The sequence below is a fragment of the Sebastes fasciatus genome, chromosome 20 (assembly GCF_043250625.1).
Source record: "Sebastes fasciatus isolate fSebFas1 chromosome 20, fSebFas1.pri, whole genome shotgun sequence".
Classification (NCBI taxonomy): domain Eukaryota; kingdom Metazoa; phylum Chordata; class Actinopteri; order Perciformes; family Sebastidae; genus Sebastes; species Sebastes fasciatus.
Genome location: NC_133814.1, coordinates 9830708 through 9855822, shown reverse-complemented (window position 1 = coordinate 9855822; position 25115 = coordinate 9830708). Strand labels below are relative to the sequence as shown.

Here is a 25115-nt window from a genome sequence, read left to right as displayed (position 1 = left end):
TTAAAGGGACTGTTTGTAACTTTTTAAGCGTATAAATGTAGTGGGTCGGCACACATGCGCGTTCGCATATGCGCGCTCGCGTGTGGCCGGAGCCTCGTCTCCGCTGCCTGCTCTCCTTCACTCAGACAGCGTGCGCGTCCTCGCTGTCTAGCTCCACCTCTAGATGTGAACGCGCGCTCACTACACACTGCAGAAGAGTTAGTTTAGCTCTGAGAATATCTAGTGAATATAGAGTGGACGTTTGTGCTGAAATAAATGCTGCAGGTCCTCCAGATCAACAGAGGTTTTCCGTGTCTTGTGAAGTGACGGGGCTCCTCAACGAGTTTCGTTATCGTCTCGTTACCGACCGGGTGCCGGTGTCTTCGGCTGCCGGCTGCGGTCGGGAGGCGATAATGTAACTCGTTGAGGAGCCCCGCTGCTGAAGCCTGCACTGAGCAGGAAAAGCCAACACTAGGATCAGCATTGATTCATGGATAGACCTTCGTCTGGTCTACTAACATTACTGCCAAGCAGCTGAAATATAGAGTGATATTGTGGTTTTAGCTGACGTCTGTCGCCTCACTGTTTTGAGTGATGCTCATTCATGTCTATGTAGAGCGAGCAAGCGCGAGCTCGACGCTGACTTTCGTTGATTTCAAGGCCACAGGTGTCGCTGTTAAGCACCATTTCGGAATCTTACAAATAGTCCCTTTAATTCAAGGCAGAATAATAGGACGATCTTCTCCGAAAAGGTCTACAGGTACAGAGCAGGAGGGAGAGGAGGAGAGAAAGAGGAGTGCGGTGCACGAATAGCAGACAAGATGAGTGACAGTCAGAAACGAAGTAGCATGTACAATTATGATATTCTGGAAATTATAAGGTTTAGTATAATTATATTGAATAATTTAATTGATATATGTGCACACATACTAATCATAGGTCAAAACAACGCTAAATTTGGCTGAATTATAATAAGGCAGAAGTGGTAAAATGAAGAACCGTTTGGGAGCCGAAAGAGCCGGCTCTTCTTTGGTGATCTGAGCCAAATGATCTGGCTCACTAAAAAGAGCCGGAATTCCCATCACTAGTGACCTTCTGTGCTTGAAAGATACATAAAGTTTTAATAGTTGGGAAGTGTAGTTCTTTAAGTGCTTCTACGCACTGTAACACAGCAAGGAAGAAACTACAATAAAATATTCCCATAAAGCCTTGCGCGAGTGTAACCAATGAGCGTTGAGGATGTTACCAGGGTGAACTCAGTTGGCCAATCAGAGGGGCGGATTCTGCTGCGCCGAAGTCCACATACTTTTCTGGAAGCTTGGCGCCTGGTAAACTAAACTGTGGAGGAATCGGGGGGGATTTTGGATGTTGGGTGGACCTCTTAAGTCCTCTCCCAGCTCCTTCGTAGACACCGACAGAGTCCCATCGCTCAGACAGGCAGTAATTGACCCCGGTCGGTCGGGAGCCATGCCTGTCCCCGCTGGATACCTCAGCGACTCCCCCGCCGCGGCCTTCGCATCCTCGGCCTCACTTCTCCCACCGCCGCCGATAAACACCCAGCAGCCCGGCGTTGTCACCTCGCTGCTGTACAGCGGCTCCAGGTTCAGGGGCCACCAGAAGAGCAAAGGGAACTCTTACGACGTGGAGGTTGTGTTGCAGGTGATGAGGTTATTTTACTACTCAGGGGCCAGCTGTCAGGGGCGTTTTGTTGATCTGTCAGATGATTGACAGCTGGGAAATCAATGAGCTCTGGCCTGTGGTTGAGTAACTCGACTAGCTAGATGTTTACTAGCCTTTTCAACCATAAAGAGACATATATAGTTTAATGTTCTCATCAAAAATGCTTATTTATAGAGGTTTAATCATGCTGGCGTCTGCATTTGATGGAAGAGCTTCACAAAACCTGGCTGTTCTGTGTGAGAGAAGATATGCTATAACATCATATAACATGCATTGCCACTTAGTGTCATTTGAAAGTAGAAGAAACCACAGATCTAAAGTTTGTGTTTACTAGCAACCCTTTTCAACCAATAAAGATATATATAGTTTAACGTTCTAATCAAAAAATGGTTATTTATAGAGGTTTAATCATGCTGCATTTGTTGGAAGAGCTTCACAAAACCTGCAGGTTTATAAGGCTGTTCTGTGTGAGAGAAGATATGCTATAACATCATATAACATGTATTGCCACTTGGTGTCATTTGAAAGTAGAAGAAACCACAGATCTAAAGTTTATTGTGTTTTCTTTTTTAAGCATGTCACCATGGAGGATTCCTACCTGTGTGGTTACCTGAAGATAAAGGGGCTGACTGAGGTGAGAGGAGTACTTTTTGTGTTTGTGATCTTTTCAAGAGGCTGGTTGACATTATAGATGGTGTCATGTCAATGGACTTGCATTTATACAGCGCTTTTCTAGTCTTCCGACCACTCGAAGCTCTTTACACTATATGTCAGCATTCACACACACTGATGGCAGAGGCTGCTAAGGTACCAACTTTGCCCATCAAGATCTGATATAAATACTCATTTACACACCGATGGCTATGCATTCGGGAGCAATTTGGGGTTAAGTGTCTTGCTCAAGGACACATCGACATGTGACCCTGAGCAGCCGGCGATCGAACCACAGACCTTCCGATTGGTGGACGACCTGCTCTACCCTCTGATAACCAGCCACAGCCGCCCAGATTCAGCTGTCCCATTGTACAAAACTGTATATCACAGTTTACAGTGTCATATAAATCCCCCAGTGTGTTTCCGAAGTCACTTTCTACCCTAGAATTTGTTATGGGGATGAAAACATTGAACTGACAGACAGACTAACCATTATTGGTTGTGACATTCCTTCACGTACAAAGAGAAGAAAAAGACAAAACAGCTTGTATTATATTGACTGCACCAGAGCAAACAAAAACACCACTGTTTTTTTGTTACGGTTCACTCTCACAGGAGTACCCAACCCTGACCACGTTCTTCGCTGGAGAGATCATCAGCAGGAAGCGACCGTTTCTAACCCGGAAATGGGATGCAGATGAGGATGTGGATCGTAAGCACTGGGTAAGGTGAAAGCTTCATTCGTAATCTACACAAGTGCTCTATACAGCAGGCTGGTTTACCTTAACGCAATCCTTTTTACTTTTTGTGTCAAAGGGCAAGTTCCAGGCTTTCTACCAGTATGCAAAAACATTCAACTCGGATGATTTTGACTACGAGGATCTGAAGAATTCTGACTATATTTTCATGAGGTGGAAGGTAAGGTGCTGCCTAAATTGAGCCTGGCCATGTGTTATATGTAGTAAGTCTCCTCTGAAATGCAGCTGCTGCTATTTCTCACCCTGTCCGTCCCCGCAGGAGCAGTTCCTGGTCCCTGACCACACAATAAAAGACATCAGCGGAGCTTCCTTTGCTGGATTCTACTACATATGCTTCCAGAAATCCACAGCAACCATCGAGGGCTACTACTATCACAGGAGCTCTGAATGGTAACGCAACACAACACTAGTTACTGTGAGGTGAAGTGGAGTCATTTTTTACGAATTAGCAGACTTGTTACAGAAAGGTTTCGGGATCAAAGCCCAGACCAGCTTGAAAATGTGGTCGGGGAAAATCCTCAACAGGCACAATTTCCAGCCTTCTGCAGCTTCTGTCAAGGTGCCCTTAATTCTAAATTTCCCCCTCGCTCAGATGATTAGCAGATGATGAATGTGGCTTTTCGGACAGCTCCAAGTTAGACTGTGTGTAACCTTATATGAATGAAGCAGAACAATCTAACCGTTCAGTTTGTTGCGTTTGATTTCTATGGTCGTACTGCCTGGTTTCAAGCGAACTGAGGCCTTCTTCCACTCTATCTTTTCATTTTCATTTGGCATTCCTTTCAACTCCCTCTGCACATAATGGTTTGGCTATTGTTACAAAAGCCCTCTGATTTCATTCCATTCGGCATTTTTTTATTCCCTTCTCTGACCAAATACTTGGAAGCAGTTTAGTTTCCCTCTCTGATCACAGAATACCTCTTATTTTATGTTGTTTTTCCAAAAGTGGAAAATTATTAACAGCCAGCGCTTATGTCATACTTGCTATGACGCTGGCATTATTGTGAGGACTGAAAACAGTATTAACTGCAATGTGAATGTTGTTATGCACTTATAAATAGCTTGTTTATTGGATCGACTGCCTTTTACCACCTCTGGTGCGAACTCTGCAAACCACACATGAAGAAAAAGCTGAATATGAGCATCAGTCCAGACTGTGGTTTTGCCCTCCATTCATTTTGTTTTTCAAGTATAATTAACTATTGGCTTTCAGATGTCAACATCCATCTTTTTATTCCAGTATAGCCTTTCCTTTTGGGGTTGTTTTTGACAAACTGGACTGCAGTTGTGGCGGTCGAGTCAAGTGAAGCCAATTTATTCGCATTTTAAAGCAACAAACGAAATGAATGATGAACCAACGTGGAGGAGTAAATGCTTCAGACTTTAAATATATTCCAAACATGATTGATGAGAACATGGCCTCATTTAGTTTTCCCTGGTAAAATAAATAGGTAATGGTGTTCCTGAAGCAGTGTGCTGCAGTTGTGACAGTACTTATCATTGCTATTCAGTGAAAACCACGTATCTCAGATTTTGGTGATTTTAAGTATTCCTTCCTTGGTTGAAAAAAAAGGGTCTTTATTGGTGCTAAATACGGGATTGGGAGCATTTCTATTGCCTCTCAACGGTGAGCCAGCGGATCGCAGTTAACAGCACTAACAGTGCAAAAAATGGCGAAAGTGCCGACAGAGATAACGGTGTTTACCTGAGGGTTAACCGGAGGGGTGCTACGCTGCCGTGACGACTCCGTCGGTTGGCCTCTGGTTAGCAGCATGGGTGGTTTAATACAACAGCAAACACTCCTCCAGCTACAGAAATACAACAGAAGAGCAAATGGTATATGTGTTTTTATGTGCAACTAAAGAAACTCATAGTTTTAATAAATATGTAATTCAGTAGTCTGCCTTTTTCCATCATGCTGTGAGCAACTGCGATCTGATTTCATGCTGCAAAGTACATAGTTCTGGCAGCTGGAGGTGTGCAGCCTGTCACCTGCAGCTGTTCCGGTTCCCTCGTCTCAAAGTCAATGGGTTTTTTGAATGTGTTTTTAGTTAGATAAAAGCCTCGCTGTGTTTCGCCAGTTGAGTGCTATTAATGTTCTAATAAGGTGTAAAGAGAGTGAACAGTAAACAGTGAGGCTGATATCAATGAGATAAAATTACACAACATGCATGTCATGCATGTGATGGCAGTTTGAATCCAGTGTGGGAATGGCGGACTCCACCACTAACAATTATAACTAATATTTAAGTATCAAATATTATAGTATTATAGTATCAAAAAGGTGGTTGTATTTCATTAAAAACCTGTCTTTAAACTAAATAAACCACCACAAACTATTTCAACTGAGAAATGCTGTATCACAAAGCTGAAAACAAGCTTGTGCCATGTACTTATAACACATATACATATCCTAACATATACTGTTTTGTCACATTGCAGGTACCAGTCTCTAAACCTCACCCACGTTCCCGAGCACAGTGCAGCCATCTATGAGTTCCGGTGACCCCGGCCGGCATCGTGGATCTTTTTTTGATGGACAGAGACTTGAGGCAAAGCAGAGGTCTGCGGATGCTACTGAGGATGAAAAAGGAGAACGACTAGGGATGAGAATTTTGGCTTTGGAGAAGTGCAAAACTCTTACATGTTCCCAATGAGTGGACGGACATCGGAGTGACCAGTGGACGGGATATCGGACAGATGAATGTAAGGATGAGATGAGAAGAAAGAAAGGAGGAAGAGGAAGTGCAGGTCTGCTCCCTGGCTGGAGCTTGTAAAGTTAGAACCAGCAGCAGAGACTGGGTGTGGCTCATATAGTGTACCCCTTTCTTCATTCGTTTTAACGTCTGGTTTTAAAAAACGCTTGGCGCAGTATCTCGAGACACTTTATAAGCTGAGTTGGGAATTCCCCCTTCTTGTTTTTGCAAATAGAAACGTCTCCAGCTTTTATCCAGCCGATGCCGAGTGAGCGACACAAACACATTTGACTACCGTCGGACAAGGATTCCTCTGAGGAGTCTGCTCTCATAAACACCATCTCTAAAAAAGTAAATCGCCAAGTCTGTGTGGAAGAAAAAGCAAAAAGAGAAGTTTGGGTTCATGATTGATTGGAGCTTTAATCAGCCCATAAGCTAGAATGACAGTATTTTTAAATTTTTTTTTTTTTTTTTTTAAAGCTAAGCTGGTTCTTTGTTTGCTGCCAAGAGGATAGTTTATTTTACTCTAAATGGATGCAGAGTGTCACTTTTAAAGGCTACAATGTGAGTGACACAAAATGAGCTTTCCCCCCCATGTTCATACAACTACTTGGGAGATTATTACCACGTGTGATTGCTGTGGATCTTGTTCTATTGAGGTACATTTGCACAAAGATGGACTATATGTTACTAATGCTTGCAGTCAGGATTTTACACTCACGTGCCCTAGTACACAAAGTGACAGGTCAAGATTTTTGACTGGTTTTTAAGGGTTTGACTGTGCGGGGAGTTCAGAGCCAAAACAATCACATACAAGTATTCAAAAAAAGAGAGTATTTTACTCGGCACTCTGCATTAAACAAAGAGCTTTTTATTCCCTCATTTGTCATTTTAAATTAAGATCCCCACTATCCCTACATTTCTGTTCCCTCGACTATGCAACACTTTCAACATAGCACTCTCCAAACATAAAACCTGCAGTTTTCAGAGACAAAATTTTATTCTATCATTATAGTATATGAAAAAAAAAAAAAAAGAATCTATCTTCATTAAAGGAAATATTTTTGTTAAATTGCCTATGAAAACACTCCCTAATCATGTTCCCTTCCCATGTGATGGTGCCATCTTTCTAAAGCTTATCAGAGTTGTATTATAACAGTGTGTTTGTTTGAGAATAAGCCTGGATTTGATTGACAGTGTGACTGTAAAGAATGGATTTTAAAAAAAATCATATCAAAACACCTTTCACTGTGTCGTGCTTGTTTGACCAATTTACTGCATCATGTTTTTAAGTGATATTTTCATAACTCACCTCATGTTAATTATCAAGTTATTTACTCATTTTAAAGACTAAAACCAACTGTGCATCGTATACAGTTAAACAACATTTAAAGTATTTGTCAACACTCTCGAAAAAAGCATTTCCTCAAATAATAAACTTGATAGTGTGCTTAAATGCAAAAGGAGCGTCCTGATGCTGCTCCTAGTTGAACATTTAAATAGGAACAACACTGGCGGGCCCTGCACTGCCCTCTGGTGTGTTGAAACATTTCATACAGTCTTTGTTGTTTTAGCATGAAGAGTCGAAACAAGAATACAATACAAATGACAATGCTAACATGCTAATGTTAAAGCAGCAGTAGGTAGAATTATTGCAAATATGATTAAAAAAAGTTATTTTTATAAAAACGGTCACTATATCCTGACGGTAGTGCATGAGACATGTAATCTGAAAGAAATTATGTGCCTCTGTGTCCTCCAGTGCTCCTAATGGCATCTGCAATTTTTCACAGACCGGAGGAAAACAACCAATCAGAGCCGAGCTGGAGCCTTGCCGTCAATCTCCCGCCGACTCCGATCAAACGGTCAAACTAGACAGTGCTGATCAAATATTAATTAATATTCTGTTACTGTAATACCTATTTCTCGCCTCAAATGTTTTCAGAAACATCTTATAGTGTACTGTTTAGCTGTAAAATGAGAAAAGTTGGTGACCCGGCAGCCATGTTGAGATCAAGCTGAGGAAATACCAAGCACCGCCCACTAGCCGGAGCAAAAGTTCTCATTTTACAGCTGAATTGTACACTACAAGATGATTCTGAAAACATTTGAGGTGAGAAAAAGCATTACAGTAACAGAATATTGATTCATATTTGATCAGCGCTGCCTAGTTTGACCATTTGATCGGAGTTCGCAAGTGATTGACAGTTGCGTCTGTTGAATGAACAGCCAATGGGAACGCTCTCTGTCTGAAATGACCTGTGATTGGCCAAAGTCTTCCATCACGGGCTAGATTTTTTAAAGTCTGAAAACAGAGCCATGAAAAGGTGCAAAAGTCTAGTTTTCTCTCAGAACACTTGAATTACAATATGCTGAAAGGTTATGGAATTTTTGCCCAATTATACCAAACACATTCTGCCTACCGCAGGTTTAAGGATGTAAAATGTTTATCATGCCATTTTATAGTTTAGCGTGTTGGCATGCTAACATTAGCTGTTTAGCACTGAACACAAAGTACAGCTGAGGCTGATGGGAAGGCCATTCATTTTAATGGTATTTAGTCACAAACCAAAGTATTTGACAAATTGAAATCTTGACCTAATGATTGTGCTAGATGAAAAGTTAGTACAATTCATCCTTAGGGGGCATGAATGTATGTAGCAGATTTCATGGCAGTTCATTTAATACTGTAGCTGTAGAGACATTTCATTCAAAACCACAAATATCAACCACATGGTGGCGCCAGAGGATAAGGCAGGGGATCACCGAAGTCATTCTGTGTCAATCCATCCAGTAGATGTTGAGATATTAAACAGGATAAGTAAAAAATCTGGCCTCTTGGTGGCGCTAGAAGTCAAGGGATCACCAAAGTTGTTAGGATTCATCCTCTGGGCACCATGGATAGGCCTATCTGTACTAAATATAATGGCAATCCATATAATAGTTGTAGATATATTTGTCTGGGCATGTTCCCCGGCTCCCCGTGTCAGTGTGGGTTTGCTCCGGGTTCTCCGGATTCCTCCCAAGGTCCATAGACATGCAGGTTAATTGTTGACTCTAAATTGCCCCTAAGTATGAATGTGAGCTTGAATGGTTGTCTGTCTCTGTTTCAGCCCTGCATATTCTGGCAACCTGTCCAGGGTATACTACGCCTTCTCCCAACGTCAGCTGGGATCGCCCCCCCCCCCCCCCCCCCCCCCAACTGAGCAACTGACCGGCAGAACGACATTGTCAAAGTGCACATGATATGTTTGTGTGTGCTTTATGTGAACAATACATGTTCGTGCATGTCCGTGTGTGTACTTGTACATCTATCTTTGTGAAATTTTTTTAGTTTAAGACCTCGAGAGTGAGGACATTTTTGTAAAGTGAGGAGGTTTCGGCCGGTCCTCCCCTTCGGACAGACCTTCCAAGGCCTGTTTGAGGGTTCAGACTTTGTTTTAAGGTTCAGGTTAGACTTAGGTTAAGGTAAGGGTTGGGGTTAGGTATTTAGTTGTGATGGTTACGGTTAGGGAATGCGCTATGTCAATGAGGTTCCTCACAAGTATTTAAGTACAGGGTTGTGCGTGTCAACGAAATCACATCATGTATTTTAATAGAAGGTGCATTAGCTAAAACCTGCACAATTATTTAAAGGGACTCTATGTAAGAATCAGAAATTGCTTGTTAACAGCGACACCTGTGGCCGTTAAGTCAATGAAAGTCAGCGTCCTGTTGCTTGCGCTTGTGCTCGCTCTATATAGACATGAACGAGCATTGGTCAAAACAGTGAGGTGACACACGTCGGCTAAAACCACAATATCCCTCTATATTTCACCTGCTTGGCAGTAATGTTAGCTGACCAGACGAAGGTCTCTCCATGAATCAATGCTGATACTGTGTTGTCCTGCTTCAGACTCCTGTCTTCTGCAGTGTGTAGTGTGCGCGCACGCACGCGAGAGTGCGTGTGTGAGTGAAGGCAAGCAGGCAGGCAGAGGAACAGAGCAGCATCGACCCTGGCCTTGGAGACCAAAGCGGTCTCCCCTGTGTCTTCTGGCCGCGGTCAGCTGGAGCAGGAAGAGTTGACACTGTTTTGCAAGACGGGCTTCACTAGATATAACTTTGCGGTTTTGGTGACCTGATTTATACGTGTAAGAAGTTACAAACAGTACCTTTAATTAGGAAAGGTATGTGACCGCAATTAGCACATGCTTTTGTGCATGTGCTAATTTGTGTGTGGTTGCAGCACAGTGGATGCTCCTTTGCTTCGCAGTCACAAAATGTCCCTGTATCTGCCACAGCGACAGTCCTGCCAACTAATTCATTAACTTCATTCCATTGTGTTAATTCTGGCACAGAAACAGCCACTTCCTCTTCAGGAGTGTCACAAACAATAGAAGAAGAGTTGACACAATAAGAATATGACACAAATGACAATGTAAACACCCTAATGTTAAGCGCAAGAAATGTTTACCATGCTCACCATTCTAGTTTAGCGTGTCAGCATGCTAACATTAGCTCATTAGAACTAAACACAAAGTACAGCTGAGGCTGATGGGAAGGCCATTAATTTTTTAGGTATTTAGTCACAAACCAAATTATTGGACAAATTGAAATCTTGACCTATTGATTGTGCTAGATGAAAAGTCAGGGGTTTAGTTAGTAAAATTCATCCTGAGGGGACATGAATGTATGTAGCAGATTTCATGGCAGTTCATTTAATACTGTAGCTGTTGAGACATTTCATTCAAAACCACGAATGTCAACCACATGGTGGCGCTAGAGGAAAAGTCATTCTGTGCCAATCCATCCAGTAGATGTTGAGATATTAAACTGATAAGTAAAAAATCTGGCCTCTTGGTGGTGCTAGAAACCAGGGGATCACCAAAGTTGTTAGGATTCATCCTCTGGGCACCATGGATAGGCCTATCTGAACTAAATATAAAGGCAATCCATATAATAGTTGTAGATATATTTGTCTGGACCAAAGTGGTGGACCAACTGACCGGCAGAACAACATTGCCATCCCGAACATGCTCTCTTTGTAGGTGCGTAGGTCAATGAATGTGCTGGATGCCAAAATTTCCACCAGGCTGCAGAGTTTGTAACTACCCCTTAACTATCGTGTGCCTACATTTAAGTGCTGTGCAGAAATAAGCAAAGAATGAAAGAAATACGAATAAGAAAAGGAAAAGGAAAAGGAAAAGAAAAGAGAAAAGGCTTATTGTCTTAAGGCACTGCATTCCATGTAAAATTGTCAGTTACCTATGGTTTGCTAACATTTAAAAAGTGCACATGATATGTATGTGTGTACTTTATGTGAACAATACATGCTTGTGCATGTGTGTGTGTGTACTTGTGCATATATATTTTGGAGAACCAATTTGATTTTAGACCTTGAGAGTAAGGACATTTTTTCTCATCATTTTGGGTGGTCCTCCCCTTCGGACAAGCCTTCAACAGCCTGTTTGAGGTTTCAGACTTTGTATTAAGGTTCAGGTTAGAATTCGGTTTCGGTTAAGGTAAGGGTTGGGGTTAGGTATTTAGTTGTGATGGTTAATATTTGACAATGAACTATGTCAATGAGGTTGTTAGCCAAAACCTGCACAATCATTTAATTAGGACAGGTATGTGACCGTATTCCAATTCCTGTAAACTGGCAACTAATAACTACGTCACCTTTCTGACCACATAACCAGAAGTGACACGGTGTTTTTGTGCATGACCTATTTGTGAGTGGTTGCAGCACAGTGAATGTAATGGACTAGAGCTACGTCTGGTTGGCTTTTGTCTGTGGATTGGTGCAATCAGTGATGGATGAGTTAGGTGTAGTCATTACAGAAGAATTTGGGTGACGACATTTTTTTTTTCATCATTTTGGGTGATCCTCCCCTTCGGATAGACTTTCAAAGGCCTGTTTCAGGGTTCTGACTTGGCTTTAAGGCTCCGGTTAGAATTAGGTTTCGGTTAAGGTAAGGGGTGGGTGTTAGACATTTAGTTGTGATGGTTAAGGTTTGGGAATGCATTATGTCAATGAGGGTCCTCACATTAACATATAGTATAAGTATATAAGTACAGAGTTGTATGTGCTAGCCAAAACCTGCACAATTATTTAAAAAGGACAGGTACTGTACAGTATGTGACCGTATTCCAGTTACTGTAAACTAGCAACTGATAATTACTTTACCTTTCTGTCCACAAAACCAGAAATGACAACCTGTGGTTTGTGGTTTGTGGTTGCAGCACAGTGGAAGCTCCTTTGCTTGCAGTCACAAAATGTCCCTGTATCTGCCACAGCCACAGTCCTGCCAAATAATTCACTAACTTCATTCCATTGTGTTAATTCTGGCACAGAAACAGCCACTTCCTCTTCAGGAGTGTCGCAAACAATAGACAACGATGAAGAGAAAGGATCATCTATTGGGGTTAGGTATTTAGTGGTGATGGTTAAGATTTGGGAATGAACTATGTCAATGCGGTTCCTCACAAGTATATAAGTACAGGGTTGTGTGTGTTAGACAAAACCTGCACATTTATTTAATTAGGACAAGTATGGCACCGTATTCCAGTTCTTGTAAACTGGCAACTAATAACTATGTCACCTTTCTGACTACATAACCAGAAGTGACACGGTGCTTTTGTGCATGTTCTATTTGTGTGTGGTTGCAGCACAGTGAATGTAATGCTGTGCTGTGCAGAAATAAGCAAAGAATGAAAGAAATAAGAATAAGAAAAGGAAAAGAAAAGAGAAAAGGCTTATTGTCTGAAGGCACTGCATTCCATGTAAAATTGACAGTTACCTATGGTTTGCTAACATTTAAAAAATGCACATGATATGTATGTGTGTACTTTATGTGAACGATACATGCTTGTGCATGTGTGTGTACTTATACATCTATCTTTGGGAGACCCAATTTGGTTTTTAGACTTTGAGAGTGACAACATTTTTTTTTCATCATTTGGGTTGGTCATCCCCTTTGGATAGACCTTCAAAGGTCTGTTTCAGGATTCTGACTTGGCTTTAAGGTTCAGGTGAGAATTAGGTTTTGGTTAAGGTAAGGGTTGGTTTTAGGCATTTTGGGAATGCACTATGTCAATGAGGTTTCTCACATTGACATACAGTACAAGTTTATAAGTACAGAGTTGTGTGTGCTAGCCAAAACCTGCACAATTATTAATAAGGACAGGTACAGTGTGACCGTATTCCAGTTACTGTAAACTAGCAACTGATAATTACTTTACCTTTCTGTCTACAAAACCAGAAGTGACAACCACAAACAAATTAATTTGGGGTTTGTGGTTGCAGTCAGATCCACAGTCCTGCCAACTAATTCACCAACTTCATTCCATTGTGTTAATTCTGGCACAGAAACAGCCACTTCCTCTTCAGGAGTGTCACAAACAATAGACAACAATGAAGCGAAAGAACCGTCTATTGATTAAAGTATTTCTGAAATGTTGTGGCACAGTTTGCCTGATTAATAGCAACCACACTGCCAATGTCGTCTTTAGTATATTTACTCAAGTAGCCTACTGCACTGAACTACAATTTTGAGGTACTTTACTTAAGTATTTAAATTTTCTGCAACACATTTATTTGATACCTGTAGTTATTTTGCAGATTCAGGATGTTAATACAAAATATAATCAAGAAATAAATTATGTATTATTATGGAGATAAGAATTTATTGATCCCTTGGTGAAATCCCCCCTTACCAGCTGCAACATTAAAGCATTAATAAATGCAATAAAATGATAGAACATTATTCTGAAAAGTAAAAGATCTGAGTACTTCTGCCACCACTGACTGTCATCAACTCTAGAACTCCCAAAGCCACTGACAACCATTAAAAAACTACTTGGAGTCTGGTATTTGTGGTACTTGTACCTGGTTTTGAAGGTCACAAAGTTCAAGAAAATGATTTCAAACTAAAATATTTGCCATATTTTATAAACATATTAAACTTTAACACTGAAAGTGTCCTGTGGGTTTTTAGCCATGCTAGCAGCATGGCACTAAGGATGGCACTGTCCATCTGACCGTCAGTCATCAACCACTTTGGTCCAGACTGAAATATCTCAACAACTATTGGATGGATTGCTATTGAATTATTGCTATTGCTATTGCTATTGAATTATTATTATTTTTGGTCATTTTCACCTTTATTGGACATTTGATTGTGAATAGACAAACAGAAAAGGGGGACGGGGGGGACAGAGAGGGGGGACAGACATGCAACAGAGGTCCCAAGTCAGAACCGTTGCGTTGCAGCCGTGTGACATGCCAACATGTTCTCATCCCAACTCAGCACATACTGCCGCTTTGTCACACCCCTTTGGCATCACATCAAAAAAACACTTGTTCCCCATGGCATTGCTCACTAAGTGTAAGTAAGTATGTGTGTCAGTGGTACACTCCAAAAATAAATGGACTCACGTTTTCCTAGTTGCATCATGTTGGCCCTATCTGTGTCACTCTTCTGCACAACTTGTTAATGCATGGTAGGTTGTTTATTAATATCAGCTCCCTGGGGGTCTTTAAAACACATTACAAACAAGAGCATCAAAATTATCAAACTTGGTGAAAGTTTTTAGCCATTCAAGCAGCATGGAACTAAGGATGGCACTGTCCATCTGCCCATCAGTCATCAACCACTTTGGTCCAGACTGAACTATCTCAACAACTATTGGATAGATTGCTATTGAATTTTGTACAGACAATCATGGTTTCCAGAAGATGAATCCTAATGACTTTGGTGATCCCGACTTTTTTACTAACGCCGCCATGAGGTTGACATTTGTGGCTCTGAGTGAAATGTTTTCTTTCTACCATAGAATGGATTTTAATTTGGTACAGACATTCATGTTCCCATCAGGATGAATAAAATGTGTGACCCTTTAACCCTTCATCTAACAGCATTTTCAATTCAAATTTTAATTTTGTCTAATACTTTGGTTTATTGGCAAATGCCTATATTCCCATCAGCCTCAGTTGTACTTAGCTGTGCTTAATTTTAATTAGCAAATGTTACCATGCTACCATGCTAAACGCAGATGGTAAATATGGTAAACATCCAACCTGGTATCACGCCATAGCATGTATTAGACCCGCTTGTCCACCAGAGGATAGCGTGTCAGTGTCATGTTTTGCCTCGCCAAGGCGTCAATATTGCACGAGTGTATGAAGGTGCAGTACCAGCAGGAGGCAACAAAACCACTTAGTTAGGTTTAGGAAAAATGTCATGGTTGGCCTTTTAAAAAAACTATGTAAACTAAGTACAATACGTACGGAAAAACGTCACAAATGTCACTACGAAACATGTCACAAATGTCTCTAATATAACTTACTATTTATTCTATGCCACTAGCTCTGAGCGTATTTACCTGGATGCATTTACATTGCAGTCAGTACAAACTACATGGCATACAAATTACACGGCAAAAGCAAGAACGGCGGTCTTATTGTATGCTTTTGCCTTTGACATCATCGTGTCATTAATACGCCTTTTCGCGCAGCCTGAAACATGATTTCCACAAGAAAGGGAATGAATTCCCAAAAGAGTCGAGGCACAAAAACATTATACCTACTTATCATCAGCATGTTAGCATTGTCATTGTGAGAATGTTGCCATGCTAATGTTAGCATTTAGCTCAAAGCACCACTGTGCCTAAGACTGTAGACTCCTAGTCTAGTTAGGTTTTACTAATTAAGTTTTGCCAGAAGCACGTCACCATTTCATCACTTTCACTTTAGGTTTTGGCATCAAAACCACTATTGTTATTGTAATGGAAATTCTGTCAATATTCCGAGATGAGTCCTAATGAACGTTGAAATAAGGATCTCAAACAGATGAAATGTCTTTGTTGTATTTTATTCTTGCAAGAAGAGGCACTGGTTATACGGAGTCACACAAAGTCTGCAGAAGAGTGCACTGCAGGAGATTATTACATTGTGATTATATAGAAATCTACAACAGGGACTGTGAGAAAATTAGTTGTTTTGCACAGATAAGGAGTTGTTTTACTCAGACAGTGTCCCAGTAAAAGTCAACACTCAGTACTTTCCCACTACATGAGACAAAGAGCACACAGACAGTAACTTTTCACTGCTGCATAAAGAGACATAATTACATACAATGTAATGTTCCATTACATTACCCTTGGCATTAAGGAACAACAGGTAATGTAACTAAAGGCAGTAAGTATGTGTGTCAGATATACACTTAAAAATAAGGTCACTCATATTCTCCTTGTAACATAATGTTGACCTATTTTTCCTAACTCTTCTACACAACATGTTAATGCATGGCAGGTTGTTTATTAGCATCAGCTCCCTTTTCCCTGGGGGTCTTTAAAACCCATTAAAAATAAGAACATCAGATTCATCAAACCAAACTAAATGCTTGATTGATCGCTTATATCAGAGGATAGAAATGTGCCAAAAATATAACTAAGATAAAAAACACAAAAACAAAACAATGATAAAACATTTACAGTAACTGTGAACCACATGAGTGATTTCAGCGCTGCCTATTATATTTTGGGTGACTCATGTGTCCCAGAGGGTGTATCAGAATGCAAATTACCTCGGGTGTTGTTGTCCACGTGTGTTTAGACCTCTGTGCACCTGATTTCCTGGCACTGACAATAGAGTTACAGTCACTGGTTTCTCCAGTAGTGCACAACTACTTCCGTCTACCTGTGATAACACTTCTCAGAAGCTGCACACCCTTTTACCACCAACTCCACGCCTCCCTATTAAAACGTGTATTTATTTACCAAATGCTTTATTATAATGGCATCAATTTACAGCTTGCACATTATCTTGCAAGATTGCCGCCACATCGGCAGCTTACTTGTTATACAGCTTACATTGTTATTGAGGTCATATACGTTATCTAATCAGTAATTCTTTGGCTAGAGGCCAATCTGTGCTACAAAGAGGTTCTGTTTTCATATTTAGAGATAAATCTGTGTAGATTTGATCACAGATTGAATTTGCAATTGAAATGCTTTAAAGCATGATACTACTAAAGAATCTGTCCTCTCCAGTATGTGTAAGACCATCAATGTCCGTTTGTTTTCATTTTTATTTTAGTTCCTATGGTTCTCCAGTAGTGAGCACGTAAAAGCAGACCAAATAGTTCAGTGGTGTGCAATGTCTGTGCAATTGAAAGTTTATGAAGTTCACGTCTTAGTTATTTCCCGAAGATCCATTTACAATCTTGCGCCGTCTTGTGCCGTGCTTTTGCACCCTTCCGAATTTGGCAATGTTTGTTATGGGCTGTGCTGAAAGCCATAAAGTGTGCTTCATGTCACGTCCTCACCTGTTTGGTTTGCAGTAAACTAAGTAATTGGGTTAGCGATACGTGTCCTCATGTAATTGAACAACCGACGCAAGTTACTCCCTTCCTATAATTAGTCACTTTTAAATTAATTTGACATCCATTCACACTTGTGAATGATGCAAAGGAATCTGTCTGGTTAATATGTGCACGTTTTGGTTTTCAGCCAGTGAATTTTGCAAGATGGTAACACTAATATTCATGTAAATGTCCAGTAGAGATAGAAGGAAATGAAAGCTATGAGCCATGCACCTGGACAATTTCTCTGACAATTCCATTGTCAGTTTCAAGGCAACCCAAACAAAGAAGTGATTGTGAAGCGAGTCCAAATCAAACAAAATGATGCTCTGTGTCTTTGGTGCTATGTGGAAAATTCTGGTGAACATTTTTTTTTAAGACAGGAAGGAAGGTCTTTTTGGCAGGTGGAGCTGTTAATCCATGCTATAAAATGATTGGCACACAGGGATCCACTGCATAGCTAAACTCTGAACTGATCCTCACAAAGGCTCTTTAAAGAATCAAGGAGCCTACAAATGATCTTCATGAGTCCTCTGTGTTCATACCCCGAGGAATGCACACAAACAAGTCTCACTTAGTTTCTCATTTATTTTAGGTCTTAGAGCGTTTTTGTCTCTCGAGTGTTTTATGTGTTAAATCAAGACTGTAGGTTTTAGCCAATTCGTTAAAGGTCTTATTGATAACATTTTATGTAGATGAAATATTTAAAAAATATATATATCATCCACAGAGGTTTTAGAAAGGTGCTGAATAAAAGAATTGCTTTTCCTAAAAAAAATTATGATTCAGTCCAAAATTAATGTTTTGTTTATCTTCGTTTAAGATATCTGATGTTTGGTTCCCTCTTTTAACAAGGCTTGTGAGCCAATAGTATGGCTCAACGACGTTGGTCTGACGTAGTACCTGTGTCGTCTACGATCAAGTTGCCAGTTAGTGTGGAAAATATTTACTGTGGCAACAAAATTTGAAAAATAACTCAATCCCTGAGGAGCTACATTAGCATTAGTGACGGTTGCGTCCAGTTACCTTACATTATAATTCCCTCAAATAATGTATAACGAAGATGCACATCAGAGAGAATGTCAGAAGTGGGTGGTCGACTGAAAATTAAGTAGGTTGGTAGGTAGGTATGCCGTATACCCTGTATACACCACTGCTTAGATGACAAGCTAAACGTTGCCCTAACATTACCATAGATTACGTTACATGAATCTTGAAATAACACCACACAAAGTAACCTAAATCTATAGCTAATGTAGGCCTATAGCTACATGTTGCAAAATGATGTCATAACCACGAAAGATTCATCACTTGACATGACTCTGACTTTGACTCTCACTCCACTCGACCATAAAATATGCAGGTTTTGCAATGAACTGGCAACCACTTGTTGTGAAGTGAATGCACTGGAACGGAGGAGAGAGAGTGAGACATCTAGTTTATCTATAGCACTTTTAAGTAATATTTTACTTAAATTTTACTTAATATTTTAAGAGATATAATAATGATCATAAAATTCAATTATTACTCCAAATTTTAAAATAAGTCATGATTTATTTTTTTTGTTTTCTACTTATTATTGTTCTTAATTGTTAATCATGACTGATTTATGATTTGGTCATTTTTATGCACATTTACAGATTTCTAGGAACTAGATGCTGGTTAATTTACACAGTATCTGGTAGTCTATTCTTACATAAATTAATATTATATAGTCTGATAAAGATTTCATATAGTCTGTTGTATGTTTTTACCTAATATGTATTAATATGTATTATCTGAAACACTTTGAAGCTTTTTATTCGTATAAAATTAGCTTGTAAACTGGCAACTTGTGAAACAATCTGGTCGTACACGTCGTCTCTCAACTCCAACTCCAGTCTAGCATCTCAATTTGCTAATGAGACAAAATGAACAAAAATAAACAATGAGCATCTCTGGCTATCGTAACCTCAGAAATATAGCCCCCTGCCCCCAGAGGCTTATGTGTTGTCAGACCGATAGCCAATAGGTTCCGAGATTGCCTCAGATATGTCCTGAGTAACCATTTGTGATAAGATGTATTCTGATTATATTTATGGTAAAACTGTGATAAGATTAAAATACACCTTTGTGAGTGGACACAGCTGTTTTGGTGGCTGTTTCGTATCTCATTTTGTGTATGGAATGTTTGGAACTGGCAAATCATTTACGTCCAACTGTGTTTTAGAGATTTCTTGTGCTACTGTTCTGCTGGTATGCCATCCAACAATCCTGTGCAGCAGTTAATTCACAAAATGCATACGTTTGCAGCCAAATTCTGAGACCAAGTTGCCTGCTATCATCCTGTCCAGCACCAGCTGGTGCACTGATAAAGATGGCAAGTGTGATTGTTTTGGGACTGAACGACTGAAGTGTGTTATGTGTGTTTTAGTGTGTTTTGTGCCCATATACAGTACACATTGCTGTACGTATTGCTCTCTGTGCCTTTGCTGGCACGTGTCAACAACAGATGCCCCAAAAAAACAGAGTCATGGCCCTCTTGCTCGGTGTGGGAAACCTCATGTGGCTTTACACACAGGTGTTGACATCTCCTCAGGTCGTACACATAGCTGGACAGTCCCGACCTTTTACACCATAACGCTGTGTGTGTTTGTGCGAGTGTGTGCGATAAAATCCTGGCATCACTTCAGACAAGGACTCCACACCAACGTCCATCTGATGAGTGGTGGGGATAACCCCCTCTGACTCTGGCCCTCTCATGCAGTCCTCACTTTGAAGAAACACCTGCTCCCCCATCCACACACACACACACACACACACACACACACACACACACACACACACACACACACACACACACACACACACACACACATGCACGCCCTTACCTATTCAGTCAGTCTCAACAGACACACACATACACACACAGCTCTCCACACTAGTTCCTGATAAGGGATATTGCTGCCGGAATGACAGGTGTTAAGTGATTGCACGTGTAATAAAGTTTTCATTATGGGAGTTGAGGATGCTGGAGATGCCAGGAAGCGATTGAGGAAAAAACCCAGCTGATGTAATAAATTCCTGAGAAAGTTTGCTTGCCCCAAAACAATAGCTTTGTTTTTAACTGGTGCTAAAAATTAAAAGTTGACAAATGTATGCCTACTTGCATTACGAGAAAAATACCCCAACCATGGATTAGCTAATATTAAAGGAAATGTCGACATTTTGGGAAATATGCTTATCTTTTCGAGAGTTTCACAAGAAGATCAATACCACTCTTGTGTGTGTGTCTGTTAAATATGAAGCTACAGCCAGGAGACTGTTGGCTTAGCTTAGTATAAAGAATGGAAATGGGTAAACAGCTAGCCTGGCTCTGTCCAATGGTAACAAAATCTCAATAATAAACACAATATATCCTCTCTGTTTAATTCATAAAAAAACTGAAGTGTAAAAATGATACATTGTGGTTTTACGAGGGGTTGTGTAGCCTTTTTGACTTCTTGGCCAGGAGCAGGTCAGAGGCTGACTGAACGCACGGCTGAGCTTGATCAACATTACAGCTGACGTCAGCGCAGCAGCAAAGTCTGCACGACGTAAGACAAAAATTAACCTCCTGGCTGTACATTAGCTTAACATTTAGTGCACATATATAGTGCTATCAATCTTCTCCTTAGCTTATCATAGATAACTCAAGCAAGTGAATTAGCATGTTTTCCAAAATGTCTATGTCCTCTGTTGCTGTTCCTGAGGTTTCTTCCTTTTATTCTTTTTTAGGTCAAATAAAATAAATAAAATTGACTTGACTTGTCTACCTATTCCCTTAAATACACTGATACTTTGGAAATTTGTCACAAAGTATATTTGTAATATTTAATAATAACATAGGCTACAGTCACTGTAGGGGCAAATATGGGAAAAATGTAGCACATTTTTCAACTGATGATGAATAATAAAGTTCTGAACAAATTTAACACAAAATAATTTGCTTGCACACGCAGCGTGTCGTGGTGTGTGTTTTTTTAATTTATGTTTGCAAGATGTGTCCTGCCCTGTGTTGTTGTATTGTTTTTGCTACTGCAGCAAATCCAATTGTGCCTCGGTGACTTGAACTTGAACTATTTCCAGGCTACATCAAAAGTAATTGATTGCTATTAGCCGATTAAAGTAGGTCCTTTTTGTAAATAATTGAGTAGATAATTTGTTTGCATCTGGGTTTTATTTGGGACACATGGTGCGAGTAATTATTCTTTACATAACATACATGCCTCTACATGTGCATCCCTTTCTCCAGCCCTGAAGTGTTTTTGACTCACAACTCCGCCTCCATTATGTGAAGTATATATAAACCACTGCAGGCTCTCAAAGCAGCAGAGGCAGCTCAGCCAGAGACTTGAAGTCAATAAAGCATCTATTCATCCTGAGAGCTGCACACAAACGAGCACACAATGGCCGGTGAACAACGCTTTGTAATCAGTGCCCGCATTATCGGAGCCATTCACAGGGACACACCAAAACTCAAGGTGAGTTAAGAACTCTGACGTTATTTATTTGAGGTGTTAAATATCTTTGCTGTATTTGTGTGAAAGCTTCTGGTAGCTAATCCTTTGTTTTTCTCTCTCCACAGATGTTCATGATATCAGTGTTATGGTCTGACGAGGCTGAAGTTATCGTCTACAGGTCCTTCAAGGATTTCAAGAAATTCCATGTAAGTCTAAAAAAAAAAAAACTCCCAATTAGTGTATTCAATGTGCTGTTTATATTATAGGAATAATAATCTTTTTTTTCTCAACAGAGTCAGCTGAAAAAGAGATTTCCTCACATGAACCCTTTGAGGAAAAACGACAGAGTGATCCCCAAATTTAGAGGTAAAATTATTTTAACTTAAGGTGTATTTAAATGGTGTCCTTTAAGCAACTGTGTATTTACAGCTAGTAATTGGAGGAATAGCCAAACAAAGCTAAAAAGCCATGGAAATGACATTTAGCTATTTCTCAGAAAAACGATGTACAAATATAGTTCTTATGCTCATCTTCTTCTCAGCAAATCTAGTATTAATCCAGGAACATATTCCTCTCCTCTCAACAGGGGAAACCAGGAGGGGCAGCCTCCAGCAGAATGGATCCAAGCGATCCATCCAACGCATGAAGTTCCTGGAGAGCTACTGTGACAAACTGTTGAAGTGCGACCAAACTGTGACTCAGAGCTCAGAGGTCACACAGTTCTTCATGCCCAAAGACCATGACCTGCAGCCAGACTTCACCAAGAACAGGTAGGTTGTCTTGTCAGTGTTTTAGTTCAGATTATATGTGAGATCGACAGAAGTTCTTGATTATTAAATGACTGACTTCTCTCTCATACAGCATCATGATCCTGCTGTCTGATGATCTGCCTGATGGCTCAGGTGGAGGTGGGGGGGATGTGACTCGCCAGCATGCGGGCAGCATCACTCACCCATTTGTCACCCAAACTTACCGCTGCGTGGCTGCTTACGAGACAAAGGATACCAAGAATCGTCCGTTTAAGGTCGCTGTGGACGAGAAGCTAGATGTCCTGATCAAAGACCCTGCAGGTCAGTGCTTTACCTTTCATGCAGTTGCTTAGTGAAAATCAGCAAAAAACTTGAGCTACCTTTAAACCCATTTCTGTTATACTGACAGTACGTTATATTTCCTCTCCAGGTTGGTGGCTGGTGGAGAACGAAGATAAGGTTTTGGCTTGGTTTCCTGCTCCCTACCTGGAGTTGTGGGAAGGAGAGGACGATGATGACGCTGAATTCCAGCTTGCAGGTGTGTGTTACTTATAGTCACAGTTGAATATTAATGTGCAAGAATGCACGTAGATTTAACAATCTTGATTACATAACTGTTCCCAACATTGTTGTTGCATCATCTGGCATTACTGTGCCAATCAATGCATGTCAGATGCATATACTTCATATTACTACGAAGGCTAGTTGTTACAAACAACCAACAGTGGGGAGCGCTTTTTAACCATTGGAAGTTAACATGCATCTATTCCCTTATACCAAAACTCACTTATATGAAGACAATCTTTAGCTATAAAGCAGTTCCTGAACTTGTTGTCTTTTTGTGACATTTAGGTGTCCTGTACTGTGCCGTGAGAAGTTATTCGACTAAGAAGGAAGACGAGGTGTCTGTGCCCATTGGCTCGATAGTGGAGGTGCTGAGGAAGTCTGACAACGGCTGGTGGCTCATAAGGTATACCAATCTTATCTGTCTGTACTGCAAACAATAGAGAATAGGAATAAGGAGCACATCAAAAGAGGTTGTTGTGCAGTGTCCATGAATGCCTCTCCATTGTCTTGTCTTGTCAAATTCCTAAACTTAATCTAGGGTGTTACCATAGTGTGAACAAAGTTGTAATAAATACCCTATTCCTTGCAATCCCTTCCACAGATTCCATGGCAAGTTAGGTTACATCCCCTCCATGAACCTGCAACCATACAACAACCCACAGGCAGGCCTTTACAGCCTGCAGAGAAAGATGCACGGCTCCACTCTGAACCTGGCAGGTCAGTCCAGAGTAGAGCCCAGTGTGCTCGGGCGTCTCCACAAGGCCCGATCTCTGGATGTTCTTTCTGAGACCTGGTCGCAAACACAGATGGAGAGGGACGCTTCAACTTCAGACGGCCGTGCACGCAGCATGAGCAACACAAGCGACTCAAGCAACGCAAGCACCGAGACCAGCTTCTCCTCAAGCAGCGAATCATCCTCAAGTTTAAGAGAGGAAGAGCAGCGCGAGAGCCACACAGGCAGTCCTGCAGCCTCACCCCAGTCTAGTGTCAGCCCCGATCTCAGCCTCTCCAACCGCCGCGGCTCCAACACTAGCACTGACAGCTCTGGATCTGTCAGCTCTAAAGGCAGTGAGACGGCCTCAAGGGCTCCCAGGGTGCCACCCAGACCCAAAACCGAGGAGATCCTGACCCGCTGCACCACCATGACCCGCAAGGCAGCCCTGGCCACAAAGACCCGGCTTCAGATTCAGCCAGAATCCATCCACAGCCGCTAGGGAATCACAAGCCTTTAATTCATGAAGTATTCATGTAACATATTTAAACTGTTCAATCCCACAGGGTTAGTCAAATGTGTTTTGTGCATCATTGTTCGTATCTCTATTTTAAATTTTTGTCATACCAAAGATTGAAGAGAAAGCAACCTTGACAAGATACAGTAAATGTATGCTGAATGCATGCTGAATACCATAAGAATAACAATGTAGCTTCAGTGAAGCGTCAGAAGGAGCAAGTACAAGAAAATGTAAATGATATTGTCATACAGTAGTAAACAAATATTTTATCTAGCTTTGAAGCCACTTAAGGGTTTAAGTGGACTGTTTGAGTTGAAGAGGTTAAGTAATTACACTTAACTGTATTTTATGTATTATTCCTTTCCTGTCTTGTTGCTTATTGTATGCATATGTATATTGTCGTAATATGTGCTGCATTATAACCTATTCACAATGCAGCTTCATAATGTATAAGTTTCATATAAACATGTCAATAAAATGTAATTTACACTAAAGTACCGCAATGTCCCTGTTTAATTAATATAAAAGAGAAGAGTGGGAAAGTATTTGGGTAACCATAGCTTTTTAGGTATTTCTACATTACATTTTTTTATACAAATATCTGAGTCCAGTATAATGCTACAGGAGATGCTTTGTACATCTCTGGCCACATTTTGCTTTTTGGTGATGATTTTCTTTTCTATTCATGGGGATAAATAGCCAGAAGTAATAAAAATAACAATCTTCATTCATATTGTGTCTTTCTTAACAAGGTTTCGAGGTGCTGCACATACGAAAGCAGCAAACACTCATGTAATAGCACAAGTATGTACGAGTCAAACTTCAGATAACACAATCACCAATAAAATCACACCATAAGAATGCATGAGATGAGTGAAAAATAAACCAAACACATGAAAATAAGCACATAATAAAAGCTTTTTAAAAAAATTATTGAAAGAAGTAGATTTTCAAAAGACATTTAGAAGCAGATACAG

General features: G+C 40.6%; 2 protein-coding genes across 2 annotated transcripts; both read left to right on the top strand.

The window, feature by feature from the left end:
• The first annotated feature begins 1227 nt into the window (after positions 1-1227).
• Positions 1228-7009, top strand: LOC141758977 (glucose-induced degradation protein 4 homolog). Its single transcript, XM_074620836.1, has 6 exons — positions 1228-1638; positions 2234-2293; positions 2929-3036; positions 3130-3231; positions 3331-3461; positions 5514-7009. The coding sequence occupies exons 1-6, from the start codon at positions 1345-1347 to the stop codon at positions 5575-5577; spliced, it is 759 nt and encodes a 252-aa protein (XP_074476937.1). The 5' UTR covers positions 1228-1344; the 3' UTR covers positions 5578-7009.
• Positions 7010-21443: 14434 nt separating this feature from the next.
• Positions 21444-24632, top strand: LOC141758967 (NADPH oxidase organizer 1-like). The gene is made up of 8 exons (XM_074620824.1): positions 21444-21611; positions 21716-21796; positions 21884-21956; positions 22177-22360; positions 22452-22660; positions 22770-22877; positions 23192-23309; positions 23508-24632. The coding sequence occupies exons 1-8, from the start codon at positions 21537-21539 to the stop codon at positions 24118-24120; spliced, it is 1461 nt and encodes a 486-aa protein (XP_074476925.1). The 5' UTR covers positions 21444-21536; the 3' UTR covers positions 24121-24632.
• The last annotated feature ends 483 nt before the right edge of the window (positions 24633-25115 follow it).

Coding starts and splice junctions, on each gene's coding strand:
- LOC141758977 (XM_074620836.1), top strand. CDS start 1,345: ATGTTGGGTGGACCTCTTAAGTCCTCTCCCAGCTCCTTCGTAGACACC. Junction 3,037..3,129: donor ATGTGGATCGTAAGCACTGG/GTAAGGTGAAAG, acceptor TTTGTGTCAAAG/GGCAAGTTCCAGGCTTTCTA. Junction 3,232..3,330: donor ATATTTTCATGAGGTGGAAG/GTAAGGTGCTGC, acceptor CCGTCCCCGCAG/GAGCAGTTCCTGGTCCCTGA.
- LOC141758967 (XM_074620824.1), top strand. CDS start 21,537: ATGGCCGGTGAACAACGCTTTGTAATCAGTGCCCGCATTATCGGAGCC. Junction 21,612..21,715: donor GGGACACACCAAAACTCAAG/GTGAGTTAAGAA, acceptor CTCTCTCCACAG/ATGTTCATGATATCAGTGTT. Junction 22,661..22,769: donor CCTGATCAAAGACCCTGCAG/GTCAGTGCTTTA, acceptor TTTCCTCTCCAG/GTTGGTGGCTGGTGGAGAAC.